General features: G+C 32.3%; 1 protein-coding gene across 3 annotated transcripts in view; it reads left to right on the top strand.

Moving 5' to 3' along the window:
- LOC131031594 (aspartic proteinase 36) overlaps positions 1–5,164 on the top strand; it is an 87,186-nt gene extending 82,022 nt beyond the window's left edge. The window contains exons 9-11 of one of the 3 annotated variants that reach the window (XM_057962745.2): positions 4,058–4,129; positions 4,636–4,710; positions 4,887–5,164. In XM_057962745.2, the coding sequence (XP_057818728.1) occupies positions 4,058–4,129; positions 4,636–4,710; positions 4,887–4,936 (197 nt within the window). In that variant the 3' untranslated portion in view covers positions 4,937–5,164. Of the gene's footprint in view, positions 1–4,011; positions 4,130–4,635 lie in introns of all 3 variants that reach the window. The other 2 variants (XR_009103061.2, XM_057962744.2) reach the window with 2 other exon arrangements.
- Positions 5,165–17,419: the final 12,255 nt, after the last annotated feature.

Genomic DNA, 17,419 nt, shown 5'->3' with positions numbered 1-17,419 from the left:
GTTTTTGGAAGGTGTATTCATGGAAGCAAAAGATGCTTAATGGGATAGTTGAAGCACATATGTACTTGAAGAAGATGTGTTGGCGAAAACTACTTCTTGATGTCAATAAAGATGAATAGATGATGAGACGGTCACAAAGATCAATAAAGAAGATGAAGATGGATAAGTGCCTTACATTGGTCCTAACTTTAATGTTTTAATGTTTCAAGTTGATCTTTGTAAAAGTGACCTAAGTCACTTATTGTAATTAAAGTTAGAATTTGGGCTTTTCTTTTGTGAAAGTTAGGTCAATCCTAACTTATTTGTAAGGGGTAGTTTTTCTAAGCATTGGATGAGGTAGTTATCCTAAGTTCTCATTTTGGGTAGTTTTTCTAAGTAGTTATTTCCTCCAAAGTTGAAGAAGTTATTTCAAGTAGTTGAGGAAGTTATAAAGTAGTTATAAAGGTGGTTAGGGTAGTTACCTCAGGTGGTTACAACCTCACCTATATATACCTCATTATTATTCAATGTAAGGGATTCCACTTTTTCACAAGCTTTGTATAAGAGACTTGGATAGTGTTATTCAAGCAATTAAGCAATAGAGATCAATTTGGATGTGTGTTCAACTTATTCTCATGGGTTATTATCAATGTTCTTATGTTTAATTGATGATTACCTAATGCTTTCCCTTTAACATTGAATGTGAAGAAGATTATTTCAAGTTGTGGTATCTCAAACTTGATTATATGGAATTTATTTTAATCTAGATTCATACCTTATATGGCGTTCAATCTTTCTTTATTGTTCGTTCTTTAAATTATTTGAAAAATCCAAATACCCCCATTATACTATTTTATGTAGAGACAAATTTTAATGATTATGTGTTGGAGGCTGTTTTATTACTAGTATGTAAGCTTGTTTGTTGTCATTCAGATTTATTTCATGGAGCACTTTGGATATATTGCTCACATGATGAATTGTCTGTCTTGGTTTGAGCAAACATTAACTATATCAATTATAAATTAAAAATCATATATCTATATCTATACATGATATATGTCTTCGGATGTTACTGTTGTTGTAGAAACACTCCATTGGTGAGGCAGCCACCAAGGTTCAAACCCCTACTTGGCCATTGAGCTCGTAGGCTTTTTGCCTTTGTTGGGCCGTTGAGCTCGTGGGTTTGAACAAGTGAAGTGTGGGGAATGATGACCCCCTAGAAGTGGCCTCATGGGAAGAGATCCTCTGTAAGTGGTCTTTTTGGGATCAAAACAACCTAAAACCCGAGTTTCCTCCATCAAAAAATAAAAAATATTTTATATTATATTAAAAATTAAATATGTACATTATAAATTTTACATTATTTTTAATTTATAGTTAATTATATAACTATTAATATATATTTAGAGTCTATTATAGTTTAAATTTCAAAACTACTTTATCGTATTAATTATAACTTAGGGGTTTGCTCCTTGTCAAAATGCCATCTATAATAGTGCATAATAGCAGTGTTCCATGGGGACGCGTCCCCCCCCTTTTTGGCCACGTCTCCTTGAGGGGGACGTCTCCGGGATGGGGGGATAGGGACGTGACGTCCCCTGCCGTCCTGCCACTGTCACCCAATCGCCGCCGGAGACGTGGAGATGTCTCCGCGTCTCTCAGGGAGACGTCTCCTTGGGAGATATTTGGGCGTCTCCCGTCGCCCCCACGTATATGCAGTGTTTAAAATTAAAATTTAGAAAAAAAGTGACTTTTTTGGGTTAAGGGGTAACCCTAATTGGACGTGGGCCAATAGAAAAATAACACCCGACGCCTTTAGAAAATAATTAAAGTATTTTTGGCCTCGCGGGGCGTTGCCCCTTGACCCCAACTTGGGGGCGCTGCCCCCAAACCCCCGTTGAAAAATATAGGGGGAAACCGCGCCGATAAAAGTAGGGAAAATTTAACCTCCGAGTCTGATTAGGCTCCATATAACAACACAATTAGCATTGAAGAAATCTTGGTATTTAGATTTACTAATTTAGTAATTCAAATTTCCTATAGTCTCATTTGAAATGTGATTCTTATACTATAATACTATCATACATCTTTTCAAAACTAGTTTTTCAAGTACTATATGTATATGTATAACTATATCAGCAGCACCACCCGGCCACCCCCCACGTTGTCCCCCCGCCGTCCCCAAACATAGGCCCTTGGTCCCCCCGTCCCAGAAACGCGTCCCCCCATCCCCAACGCCCGTGGAACACTGCATAATAGTATTAATTCTAAAGCTAGTGTACAATATTAATTATATACTTGTTCGCATCAGAATCCATTGGATGGGGTGTGCAGCAAGCTTGAGTCATATTGAAGCTGCGATCTAGAGAAGATTTTCCAACTGCTTTGATACCATCTCATATGCCCCCCACGATTTAGGATGATTGAGGCCCTTTCAAATTCGGATGATGACTTCCATTGCTCCTCCCACTCTTTATTTAGGGATTTTCAGAGGTCAAAAAGAAAAAAATAAGCAAAATAACAAACTTTTTCAATGTTGATTCCACATTGACTCTGATTACATCTTGGATCAACCGTATTTTTGAGCAATTCAGTAATTTCACGAGTTTTTCTAGGGTTTTGCAAGTTTTGAAAGTGATTTTTTTCACCTTTTTTGCCATTTTTGGGGGTTTTTAACATGATTTAAATGCAAAAATCATTAAAAATTGGGTCAACAATTGGTCAACGTTTTTTTCGGGGAATAAATCGGCTGGCTCCAGGATTCAGGATTAATCAGGTATTAGCGTGATTTTTTGCAGACTATTGCTTCTATGGTTTAATCCATTTGGGGGAAATAATCCTTGTACATGTCAAGCTATGTCATAGTAGAAACAAGTGGTTAAATTGCAAAAAGACTAATCACAGGCTTGAGATAGATATATGTAATTATAGTCCCTTGACAATTTAAGGCTTCAATTCATAGAGAAATAAGATCTGAGTGTATGGGAATCTAAGGCTTCAATTCATAGGAATGGCAATAGAGTGCACCCTGCTTTGAGATTCCAACCAAAACAGAATAGGAAGTTTAATTTACTTGTTGCCTGCTGTTTTGTTGCATCCTCATTTTGGTCCTTAGGCAGTGTTCTATCGTGTGTCATGTTTGTTGTTTATGTATGGTTTGCACAAACCATAGGAACATTATTGTAGCAGAGGAACATTGTTACATTAATAATGGTACTTCATAATAATATTAACTTGTTGCAGAGGAGCATTATTGTGGTAACTGTTTGCTGGGGATTTGTATACGAACTAATCATATGAGTATAATATGGCCTGTCAATTGGAGACAATCTTCCTGGTGAAACAGGCATTAGATGCTGAAAAGCCTTTAATGTGTTTATACTGAGTTTCATTCTGACTTAATTTATGCTTGTGATGAGTTTGAATTCCATTTAGTAAATGCTGAAAAACTTGTTATATAGTTGTCCTGTAGTTTGGATCACAGAGTGTTTCAGGCTTTCAGCATTGTAGTTGAGGGCAACACTGGAATGCATCAAAACTAGAGGAAGATCCAAGAGATGATAGACTACTAATATAAATGTTAAGAGAGAATCTCAGACCTCACAGTGTACATTTGATATTTCCAAACTTCAACTATTGGTAGTGATGGATGCTAATGGATTCAAAGCATTTGAAAGAACTAAAGATTCGGTTTTTGATCGCCATTAGATAGATTTAGTGTTTTCTTTCTTGGATGGTCTGCATATCGCTGTAAGGTTGTATAGATGGAATTTTGGTAGTCTATCAATTGATAAATGACAAGTGTAGTTTCATTTAGCCTATTCCATTAATACTTTGTGGGCAGATGCTTCTCGGTTTTGAATTGTCATTTATTTCCTTAAACAATGGTAGAGTAATTACATTCTAATATATACATCTTATTTCAGCTGAGTCTTGGATGTTATTGCTTATGGTTTCAACTTTACCTTGCAGATCTTGTTCTTAAAGACAAGATTTGTGTAATTGCATTCTAATATACACATCTTATTTCAGCTGAATCTTGGATGCTATTGCTTATGGTTTCAACTTTACCTTGCAGATCTTGTTCTTAAAGACAAGATTTTTGTGTATGATCTGGAAAACCAGCGGATAGGGTGGACCAACTATGATTGTAAGTTGCTATTAAGAAATTTGATTTAAGATTAGTTTTACTCTAGTTTCCTTTGGTAACATCAGTATCTGTTCGCCACAATTAGTTTCATCTCTAGTACAAATAAAAAGAGCTAGTCTTGATGTTGAATTAATCTGAAATTGTTTTGGATCAAGGAGAAATCTTTTCCTTGAGTTGATGAAAGAGGAGCTGTTGATTGGGTTATTAGTTGAAGTATGAAATTCACAATTTAGTGTTTCATTTGACCTTGTGCATAGTGAATAGAGCTCTGCATGGGAGCTAACAGATATATGGGTATTTTATGATGCTCATAGATGCTTTCCACTTTGAGCCTCAATTTTATTTGGATTAACACTAATCATTTCATGGGTTAATCTACATACTACACACACACACACACTTAAAGATAATTCCAAAAGTCGCTATTGCTTGATATTGACAATGGGTATATTTAGGATCATATGCATTGAGATTAACTGTGATTATGTTTCCATAAATCTTTCCAGGTTCCTCAACTGTTAATGTATCAACAGCTCCTGATGATAACAAGTCTATTCACTCTGCAACGCTAAATGGCAGTGGTAGCCCACCATCCAAATTGCAGAAAGAGCCTGCTACAACAATTTATTTTTTGATTTTGTTGTTTTGTATATTATGATTCTTAATGGCAATAAATGAGCAGTTTATCATTCTTGTAGTGAGTATTGGCGAAATGTCAATCCGATTATTTATTTATATTATTTACCACCTTGTAAAGGGAGTGTAGATAAGGCCAAGCCTACAAAGAGTCAAGGGCAATTCATGTGACGCTAGCCAGCCGGGAGATTTATGTTCAAAGCAAATTGGTCTTGGGGATGTTCTCTCTTTTTGGCCATCACCGTTTACAAACAAGAAGAGAATCACACCCTCTTACTATGTAATCAAACCACATACGATAATGGACTTTTTGAAGGAAACCAACAACTGCCTTGTACTTGAAGGTAAAAGGAAATGTCAGTTTGTCCATTTTAAGAAAGATACTAGAATGCATGTTTATGTGGCTGGAGATGAATTTTTCACATTTTGGATGTTGGGATTGCAAATCTCACTTCTAGACTATGGGGCAATATGATTAGGTCGTATGCATATCTGAATCAAATTATTATTAAAAAGAATCGCAAAGCAAAATCATTTTACTTATAAATGAGATATTCTTTGAACAAAATATGAACAGCAATTCCCTGTATCTCTTATGATTATCTTAGAGGAGTTGTTCATTATAAAATCTTAGCCGATTCCATTTTGAAACCCCTAAATTGATTTCCTTTTACTTAAATACACTACTGCCAATTATACTACTGAACTCATATCCTTTTATTATGTTTAATACTATTACAAGTATTCTATGGTTAGTATATTGAATATGTAAACCTTAAGGAAGGTTAATTTTTGGCCCCAACCTAGCCTATGACAATTGAAAATAAACATAACAAAGGCTTTATATTAATGCGAAGCAACACCCTGTGATTCATCTAAAGAGGTTTAAAAAATGCCAAATGGGCAATAGTTCTCAATGGATAGATTTTTTGGATGTAATCAGAGCTCAACCATTAAGGCACGTGTCTAGTGTTAAAGAAGATTAAGGTGCTTCATCCTCAAGGTAGCTACTATCTATAGTAGAGATTCTTCAAGTGAAGAAGAGGATTCTACTCAGAGTGCAAAGGAAGCTTCTATGGTACAAAAACTATCAGATACTAGGAGAAAAAAGATGAAATATACATAGGATATGATGGTGAAAGAGAAAAAGAAGGTTAAGCTTTCTGGTTTTGTTTCAAAGAAGTCTACACCCAAAACCCCTGCATCTAAAAAATAGAACGTGAAGTAGTCTAAATCCCTTGCAGCAACTCAGAAAGTGAAGAAACCAACTGTAAAAACAAGTCAAGTGGGGAAGAACTGTAAATATAATGATAAGCTTACTACTAGAAAACTTCCTTCTAGAAGCAGTCTAAGAAGAAGTTTAAGAGTAAGACTGTTGAAGGAGAGAAAATTGATATCCAAAGCTTAGATAGAGAAGAAGAAGAAATTCCTAAAAGGGATTCTTCCGAATTGCAATATTAACCTCTATCTTCTTCCACCAATTATGAAGGAAGTCGGGATCAGGAGGCATCTCAATTTGAAGAAGAATATGAGGAAGTTGTTTCCATGCCTAAAAATCATAAATGCTGAAATAAGAAATAAGGACAATCACAAAATCCTTAACTATTAAAGCAAATTCAAACATAAATCAATGAAATAAAATGCATAAATGAAAGAATTAAACAATTAACATAATCGAAAACCCATTCAATTGTATTGTAGCTTCCATTGCTCTTCTCCTTAGTTGTTGTTGAGTGACTCTCATGTATTGCACTGAGATTTTCTACATAGATTAAACAATTATTTTGCAGTCTGTGATCTAGCTTGAAAATGAGAAATGAGGTTGAATTTATAGATTTTCAACACAGAAGGGGTGAGGATTTGAACTCAAGTGTTGATTGATAGATAACTAAAATTGATGTGTTAATATAATTGATTGATTTGTTAACTCATTTGATTGAGGAGTCAACTAGATTGATTGAATACTGAATTGAATAGATTAGTTAGTTGACTAAATTGATTGAGAGATGATTGATTAGATGGATTAATCAGAAAAAGTTAATTGAGAGTTGAAAATGGAAATTGATTAGTTAACTGAGTTAAATGATTTGATCAATCAGTTTGATTTTCAACATGTTTTGTAGGATTTTGAAATTGAATTTAATTTTCATTTTCATTTTCAATTTGGATTTGAATTTGGACTTTCAAATGTTGAAATGCACATGACATTAACTGAAATTCACATTTGATGAAATGTTAACTTGGAAATGTGAAATTGGATGCAATTAATTGAAATTTAGGGAAATATGAATTTGAGAGAAATAAAATTAGATGGAATTAATTGAAATTATAATTTGGGTATTTGAAAGAATTAAATTAATTAATTAAATAATTTAAATGAAATTATTTAATTATAGGAAATTGAATTAATTAAATAAAGATTATTTAACTAAGGAAAATGTCGCAATTAATTAAATAATTAATATAATTGATTAAAGAATAGAAATTGGATAATTAGAAACGTTGAATGTGATTATCAGAAGAAATAATTAGTTTAATAAAAAAATTAAAAAATTACTTAATTAATTAGACGAATAATCAATGTAGATACCAAAAAATGTCTCATCGATCATGTACTAATTATTCTTCTAATTGATTAAATAATTTTTTAATTAAGTTAATTAATTTTATTTTTCTAATTTCATATTTCTTTATAATCTTACTAATTATTCTATTTTCAATTTTATCATTGTTTAATCATTTAAACCATTTTCTAATGATTAATTAAATATTTATTATTAATTAATTATGATTTTAATCTTTCAATTTAAATAATCTTTATTATATAAATAAATTCATTCTCAATTTCTATCTCTAATCATTTAATCATTAACCCTCTTCTAGACATTAATTAAATATTTATTATTTAATTAATTGTGATTTAATTCTTTAATTAAAATAATATTTATTATTTAATTAAATTCAATTTCTAAATAATTATATAGTTTCTTTAAATTATTTAATTAACTAATTAATTTTCTAATTCCAATTCCAAATCCCCAAATTCTAATTTCATTTAATTTTATTAATTCTTCTAATTTCATTTAATTTCATTAATTGTCCAAATTAAAATTAAAATTTGTATTATTCCAATTTCTTCTAATTTTAAATACATGTGCATGATTTCAAAAATAAAATTGAAAATCAAAGTCAAAGTTCTAAATATATTCAAATAACAAATTGAATTTAGAATAAATTCAATATTTGAATTAAATCTCGTGCAAAGATTAAAATGAAAATCAAAGTCAAAGTGCAAGCACATGTTAAATTAATTAATTCAGTTAATTAATTAATTAAATCAATTATTTTTTCAATCTCTATTTCTATCTTCCACTTTGTTTTTTTTTCAAAAAGCTTTCAATTAGTTAACTATTCCATCTATTTTAATTAATTATTGCAATTAATTGATTAATTACATCATTTCTTTATTTCTTCCAATCATTCTTTTTCTATCTTATATTTAGCCTTTTCTAAATAAAGTTTTCTTTGTCATCAATCAATTATCCCCCAATCATTCTTTATCATCTTTCAATCTGCTTTTTTCTCAATCAGTTAACTCATGTATCTATTCAATCCATTGAGTTCCACTTCCAAATCAATAGTTCAACTATCAATCGGCATGTGAGCTCACCTGAGTTCCACCTCTTGATCAATTTGTTTCACCTCTCAATCAATCTTTTCCAATAATCTATAAATTGAACATTTAATCACAATCACGAACTTTGAATCTTTGTGTCATTTGCGCCAACGTGATATCTGAGAGCCATCATACTACAAAGAAGAGAAGAACAGTGGAAGCTACATGCAGTCATGGAATAGGGAGTTTTTATTGATTATTTTACATTCCTATTTATTTGATTGTATCATTTTATTAGTTTTGTTTAGGATTCTTTGATTAGATAGGGATTCATGATTTCCCTATGTTTCTAGTTGAATTAATGATGAATTTTAGCATACACATTTTGGTGAACCTGACGTGAATCCACAACTAAATAACCTTTTGTGTTTTCTATGTGATTTTTGTAGGTCATACAAATTTTTCATTTTTTTTGCAGGTTTTGTACGGATTGCAAAACTGATTCATCAATCATGCAATCGCGTTTACAAAATCACGCAATTGCATAGACAGGATCACAAATTTGATAACTCAGGGTCACACATTCGTGCAAAACTCATCACACAAGCATCTTTATCTTATCACACAATTGACCAAGCATCGTTATGCATTCGATGGAAATATTTATTGATCTTGTTTGTCTTATTTTTCTAATTTTCTGTCCTCTGTTTTGTCTTAATTTTGTATGAAATATATTAAATCTGAATATTGTTTACCCTTATTTGATGGTTTAATTATGACATCTTATGGCACGTAAGGTACAATTTAAAATTTTAGTTGCTAGGAGGACAAAGGAAAAAAAGGAGGCAAGCTAGACGTTATCAACAAATCATAAAGGCAGAAAAGAAGATACAAGATCTAGAGGACCAACCAACCATTGATAGATACAACAACCTAGTTCTCTCATATAGAGTGAAATATAATTTTCTTAATATATAATGGATGATGAGAGATCTTTTTAGGGTCTTTTTAGGGCATCACAACCTGTTTTGCAGGTTCCAGATCAAATTTAGTCTTTTAAATTTTTTTTGTTGATTAGTCTCTCTTTCTTTTACGCATTCACCTAAACATTTTCACACAATCGTTCTGTCAGTACACCGTATTGTCTCTGTCAGAATTACACAATCACTTTTCCAAAATCACGTAATCGCCAACATAGAATTACGCATGCACTCAGGTATAATTACAATTTCATTCAATGAAGAGTTTGATTTTCTATTTTCTGTATGTTGTCTGGGATTACTGATTCTCTGTTTGTAGCATGTGACAAAATCACAGAGAAGTTTGGATCGTTGCCGAAGATCTTTAGAAATCACTATCATGCATGCTTTCACACTTCAATTTATGGTTTAAAATAAATCTGGTTAAAATTGACATGCATGCTTTCACACTTCAGTTTGGGGCTTAAAATAAATCTGGTTAAAATGGACATGTATGCTTTCACACTTCAATTTGGGGCTTAAAATATCTCACACCAAAGTTTGGCTTTTTAAAATAAACGTGAATTAGGCTTATCAATATAATAACTCACACTTTTCTTTTTTAAGGGAAATAACTTTTTATTGTGTTTGGGGTGGACCTACTATTGCATTAACTACCTTTCCACTCACCTTCGGGGTCTTGGGAGAAAGGGAAAGGTGATAACAACACCCACTTTTTCATTTCAGTAGTGAGGGGTATCTTTGACTGGGGATTTCATCACCCCATAGAGGTACTTCAAATTGGGATGCGTTGGGGATATCATCTCTCCCAACGTACTCTCGAGCTAGTTTTTCAAGCCGCTATATAAATACACTGGTTAGGCGTCTAGAGTGTTGAGTAAATTCGATGTATGTGGGGGCCTTCCCTGCACCAACAAGCTTAACTAAAGTCTTAAGTGGATTTCTTTGAGAATCTGTTATTGGATCGGGATCCTTCAAAATTTATAATAAGAACCAACTTAGTAGCCCGATTCCCACATTTATTGGTTCCGGGTGTGCGGATTGTACCCCATAGATACCCTCCATGTACCTTGCATAATGAGACAAAAAATACTCGGTGATAAGATCTTTGGATCTTTAGGGTAAGAGAGACTGGCATGCCCGAGAAGTGTGTGCCGTGGAATAGAGCCAGTGCTGCTAGACTCTCTATCTGTTTGTTTTGTTTCGGTATTTTGTTACGAGGATCCCAATAAACAGTTTCCACTTTCCAGCCTAAGATTGTCTTCTGTGCTTTTATGTGTATTGTTGTACCTGATCGGTATTGAGTAAGTATTTGGGCTATTTCAGGCCCTACTTGCGTATCTCTGAATTATCAGAGTTGGTCAGAACACAGTTCAGTCAGCTATACCTGTCTTCAAACAATTATTCTCAGATTTGAAAAACAACAAACTTGTCTTACAAACCAAAATTACTTGAAACAAAGTTTACCTTGAAACATCAGACAATCCTGCAAACTCCAAAATTTTACATACTTGTGACCATAGGAAGTCCTTGCATAGTCCTCATTTACATCCCCATTATTGTCCTCATATATGTCCTTAGAATAAGTCCTTGTATAGTCCTCATTTACGTCCTCATTATCATCATCATTTACGTCTTTATAATCTTTACATAAGTCCTTGCATTGTCTTCATAATTAGTCCTTATTAGACGTCATATATGTCTTTCTTAGTCTGTCATCATTTGTATAATCATCCTATAAAGTCATAGCATGTGTCCTAATGGGTCTCCCAAGTGATGGTTTGCTCCCCTTTGAGCAACCTAATCTAGTGCCAAACGGCGGTCAACGAGAAATTATTGAAGGCTTAGATAACTTGGCTTGAAAATTAAAGACAAGTACACCTCAATACATAGGAGTTGAGTACGATCTAGATAGAGAGTAAAAAATTTCCCGTAGAATTGATAGAGAAATTGTTGCAGAACTTCTAAGAGAAGAACTTGAAAAATTTGCATTGCAAAAATCTCAAAGTACTTAACAAGTCCATCGTTCTAATCCCCAATAGAGTCTGGTCTAGTGTTTCATATGTCGCATTTAGGTCTAGAGTCTTGCATTATCGTCATCTTGCACTAGGTTCTAAAGCATTCTCATAGGGTGAAATCACAATAATGGTTCCCACTTTTTTGCCACTTTGACACTGAGATGAACATTTTTAAAATAATCTTCAACTTCCGAGAACTATAACTTTTAAAATATTAAGAATTTGAAGATGATGTAAATTAGTGATTTGTAGCATTTTGTCTGTAGATTATATATATATTTTTTTCAAAATTTTTTGAAGGATTTTTTTAATTTTTCCATCTCCCTCGAAAAGTAGTTTTTTACAGCAAAGTACATTTTTTAAGAGTGATGTGCCTCCCAAAACGCATAACTCTTTTTTTTTTTTTTTTTTTCTATAAATGATAAAAACTCAATTATTTAGAATTTTGGTTTGTAACATCAATATCCAGGGCTTGCAGTTGGTTTGATAGTGATATGTTAAATATTTTTCATTTTATTAAGTTTTGAAGTCCGACTAGTCATAATTCAGACATACGTTTAAGTTTGAACAGATAACTTGTTCTATATATATCGAAATTCATTTTTTTTGTTAGAAATAAGACATCGATATTTGGGGCGTAGATATTTTTCAGAATTTTTTTGAATTAGTTTCCTATTTTTTCCAATGCGTTGAACATAGAAGTTCATGTTCGGTGAAAACCCAATATTTCATAAAATTAAAAGAACAAGAACATAATAATTTCACAATATAATACAATTATACTCGTTGGAAAGCTTGCTCCGAGTACTACCATCTTATACTTTTGGGTTATCAAGATTATTTCATTTGTGCCTTGAACCAGAGGTCCGAAGAAAATTTTTTCTCAAAACTTTGAAAAATTTGGGGAGAGACCTCTACCAAGAAGGTTCGAACGGACACTGGTTCGATCAAAGGGGGGTTCGATCGAACCCTAAGGGGTTCGAATGGACCCCCCTTCGCTCGAACCCCCAGGGCAAAATTGTGACGCGCACATTCATGTAACGACCAGATTCGAACAGACCTGACCTTTTGTAACTGTTAGCATTCGTTCGAACCCTGGCCGACCCAAATTTTTTTTTTTAACATTTTAGTAGTCGTATAAATATACATAATTTTTTTCATTTTTTTACACACAAATGATTAAAACAATTCGCATTTTTGAATGAAAGAAGATATTTGAAAATTATTTTGAGGGCAATAATTTGAAGATATTTGAAGGTTATTTTAAAAGCATGGGGAACAAGAAGAGAAGGCAAAATAAGACTTCAAGGAATTGTTCTCTCGAAACAGAACAAAGATATCGAGAACAAAGAGGGCAAAGATATCATGATGCAAGTATGTATTTTAATTTTTGTTTCTATTTAATTTTATATGTATTACGTACCAAAAAATGTGTTTATTTGTTAGTATTAGTTAAATATTTTTAATGAAAATTATTTTAAATAATATTAATTAAATTAAATTAATTAAATTAATTTAATTTATATAATAATTCTACCTTAATTAATTCTAAATGATGTTAAAACCTGGACCTCACTCTGCTAGGCTGTGGGTAAAAAGAAGGCTAAGGATGCCAGAGCCTCTTAGTTACAACTGCATGGTGCCTCCAAGTGGCTAAGCTTGATCTTCAAGGGGATTCTGAGAATGTATCACTCACCAATCAGCTTATTAAGGCCAAGACTGATCTTAGAAGATTGCAAAATCAGAAAATCAAAGGGTGTTGAATTAGGGCTAAATTAAATTGGTTGGATACTGGAGATCGAGGTTCTAAATTCTTCTTCCAACTTCTTAAGATGAAACAAGCAAGAGAGAAAATAGACACCACATGGGAGCAAAATAAGAACCTCTTTGAACCAACTGAAATTCTTGAGTGTTTTTCTCAATTCTACAAGGAACTATTCTCTCCTGAACTAGTTAGGGAGGAACAAGAAAATGCCAGAAAGATAGTCATGTCTTTGGTCCCCAAACTTATTGATAAGGAGGATAGTAGGATGCTTGAAATGGTTTTTTCAAAAGAAGAAATCAGGAAAGCTATTGTGAGGCCCTACCCCGACTCAGTCTGACATTTCAGTGATTTTTATGTTGAGACTATTATGGATGCTTTATTTTTATGCATTAAGGATTTATAACATATGATTCCATGATTTGGATAACATTGCTATATGTTGATACTTCATTTATATGCTTTATGATATAGAACTCTACATGATTTTTGAATAGGATGAATTTGCGATGATATATGTCATTATTGGATTTGCAGGACTTTACTATGATGATAGAAATAGGATGTATGTTTTATGTGTGGATCAAAATTATGAGAATTATGATAATTGCTTATGTGGAATTGTTGGATATAAAGTGTATTGATTTGATTAAGTGTATATTGGTTGTAGAGTGTTTGATGTGTATTCTTATTCATGTGTTTTGTATTATATGAGGTTATTTGAAATTACTCATGTGTAATTGAGATGCGCAGGAAAATTATCCATGTGACCATGGAAATATTATGGAGAACCAAACCTAGACCTATGTGCGTTCGTAAAACCAGAGTTTGTCTATTTGGAGAGACAACACCCCGTTTGTATCGTATTTTATTCGTGAAAGTAATTGTTGCATGAATGTTAAATTGAATTTTGTTTATTTGTGTAAATCCAACAAGAGACAAGATTTCATGTATAATTTTGTAAAAGTATTTTCTTTGTGTCACTTGACACATGTTTTGATTTATGTTTGAGTTTTTAAATTTGTCTCTTGGAGGGAGTTGTTTAACTATAGCTTTTTCACTTAATTTAATATGATTCCATAAATGCCTTGGGTAAAGAATCTCTGGGATGGTCAACTTAGGTTTGAACTGAAAATAAACTTCAAAGGGGTTTAAAAAGGGTTAAATGGACTTCTAGGGGTAGTTTATTAGGGTTTACTAAAGCCCATAAGGTATACCTAAGGGTTAGGGGTAATTTTAGGCAAGTTTCTACTCCCATGTGACTTTTTAGACACCCTAAAAAGTGAGTTTTCTAAGTTGTGCGAAAATTGAAATTAGAAGGCTTGAACTAAGTTGCGAACCTTCCTTTTCGAATGAGAGTTCCCTTTCCCATTTTACCTTACCTTCCCTTTTAGTTTTAGAAACTGGTGGGAACTCTCACTAGGGTCTTCTTAAGCAAGAATGAGAGATTTTGGGGGTAATCACCCACTCTCCATTTTTGGAGACAAAGAACTTTGAAAGGAAAAAGATAGATTTGGGATTAAGAATTTGGCTAAGTGTAGAAAGGAAAGACTGGTGGAATTGGGCTGCTCATCCTCAACAAAACTAGCATACCGTTGGGCAATTTAAGGTTGGTTCTACCTTTCTTGTAATGTTTTCTTATTGCATGTTGTATTGAAAAAAATTTGCTTGTGTTAAAGGCTAGTTTTCCTTGCATGTATTCCTTGGAAATGTATTTGGTGTTTTGTGCTTATGCAATTTATGTGTTTTGGGAGTAATCAAGGCCTCCTACTCTTGGGAGAGAGGATGGTCTTGTGGATGGTAGAAGTGACAACCCTCGAGTGAGAGGCTCTCGTTATGAGAGTGATCACAAGGGATTTTATGTGACCCTTGCTGCATGACTTGTTTATGCATTGGGGGTCATAAGGAGGGAAATAAGGCATGAATGCTTTGGGGGGCATAAGGAATGTGGGGTTGTTATACTTGATGTATTTGGTTTGCCATGAGGTGGCTATATGTTTTACCATACTTGCAGTCTCCTCAGGGTACTTGGTCCACTACCACCCTTGAAAAGACATCACAATGTGTGGTGCAGTGTAGCCTGGGTTGGGATTGTGTTTGAGATTGTGTTTTCCCTTGTCTTTTGTGTTTGCATGTGTGTTACCTGTCTAAGACTTGGTTCTCCAAGCTCGGGGGTGGCTACTGGTTAGCCTAGGCTGAGAGGTGAGCTCTCCATGGTCATAGCTTTTGATTTAATGCAGGTTTTTGGAAGAAAGGAATAAGACATGTAGATATCGATGGAGTTATTTGTTGTAGAAATTTGATTGGAAATATTTTTATTATTTTGTTTTAAAAAGTCCTCATTTTTAATAATGAGAGACCTATTTGTAAAATGACGATAGTGTCTTTTAATTGTAATTTAAAGAGATGTAATATGTTATTTGCTATATTGCAAGAAAAGGAAATGAGTAAATTTGGGTTTTGTTCCTAAAAGTTCTTCTGAATTTAATATTTGTTTAGTACATAATATTTTTTTGAAAAGCTATAAAATTTATTTTACCCTTTATGCATATAAAATAATTCAAGGGAATAAAGAAATGATTTAATGTTTGCATGCATGTTGTTTTGAAAATAAATGTTTTAGTTCATATCCTATTGCAAAGAAATGATTTAATAATTGCATGCATGTTGTTTTGAATGTAAATATTCAATTTATTTCCTATGTGCGTATCTCTAAAGATAAGTTGAATTGATTTTAGATAAATAAAGTTGCAGAAAATAAAATCACATATTTAATTGCAGAGATTTAAATTTAGAAACTAGATGGCCTATCTAATTTAAATAATCACATTTGTATATAGTTGCTATTAAATTTTTTTGCAAACTCTGTTATTTACTTATTGTAGAATATAAAATCTATATTTAGTTAGCCTAATTATTTCCTTTAGCAATTAGGAGATTAATGAAAGGAATTAAATAGTTCTATAGTTACTATTTTAAGTATATTGAATTCTGTTATTTACCTTGTTTGTACAGTAAGTAAATAAAATAAAGATAAAAATTTATACAATGCTGTAAATCAGATTATTTTTAAATCAACTGTGTAGAAGTTTCAAAATGTAAATTTTTATACCCCTATATATTTTGTACAGAAGAGATTTCTGAGTTCAGACGCACATATATATATATATATATATATATATATATATATATATATAGGTGGAGTTGTTTCAAGTTAAATATTAGTGAAGTTAATATTAATTTTAAATTTAAATCGATGGTGACATTTTCAAATTAAATATTGAGAAATTACATTTAATTTTGATTAAATAAATGTAGATGTTTAAAATTAAACAATTTAGGAATTTTACTTTATTGGACTAAAGGATTTAATTTTTGACTCTCCTAAACGTAGATGCATGTGATTAAACCTTGTAGAAAAATATTCATTTGCGAATATAATCGACTCTTTTGTTGATTTAGTTTAATCTATTATTTAATTATTGTTAAGTAAAATATAAACATTTATAAAACTAAGTGCTAGGACTAATTTATAACTAGATCCTAAGAACAATAATGGATATTGGAGATTAATCTTTTTCCACGTTATTTAAATGATTAAATTATTTATTTAATTCGATGAGACAATAAAACTAAATATTTAATATTCCACTTTTAATTATAAACTATTCATTTGGTATTTCACTTTTAATCTTAATGATTTTGATTTTTTTTGTTAGTAGCTAAAGTTAACTCTAAACATAGTTAAGGCAAAACATGTTATAGCATTTTATATTCGTCAAATTAATGTTTTAAGTTGTGACTTTAGATTTTTTCTAATCCCGTTCTTGCCCTAGATTTTGGGCATGACATTTCGGTATCAGAGCAAGGTTTCCAACACTAGGAACCTTTCTCCATTACGTTTTTCTTTAATTAATTAATTAATTTTATTATATTGATTTTCTAGGGTATTTAAATTTAATTAATTAAATATTTTTCCTAAGAAATTAGTTATTTAATTTATTTTATTTTATTTTTCTATTAGGATGCCTCCGACTACGCGACAAGCTCGCAAGCGCGAAAGGGGTCCTAGGCGTACATGCATAGCACGCGAAGAGGTAGATAGGGAGGAATCGGTTCCGGAAGAGAACCCAGAGGCTCCTCCCAGACAGTCAAATGATCCAAACCGAAACCTCTTAGAAGCAATCCAGAACCTAATTGGTATAGTTCAGGAAAGGCTTCTAGTAGAGGACCATAATGTTGGAAATCAGAACTCTGGGAGTCATAGATCGGCTGATA

This window comes from Cryptomeria japonica, chromosome 2, assembly GCF_030272615.1.
Source record: "Cryptomeria japonica chromosome 2, Sugi_1.0, whole genome shotgun sequence".
Classification (NCBI taxonomy): domain Eukaryota; kingdom Viridiplantae; phylum Streptophyta; class Pinopsida; order Cupressales; family Cupressaceae; genus Cryptomeria; species Cryptomeria japonica.
This window is presented reverse-complemented; position numbering and strand designations above follow the sequence as displayed.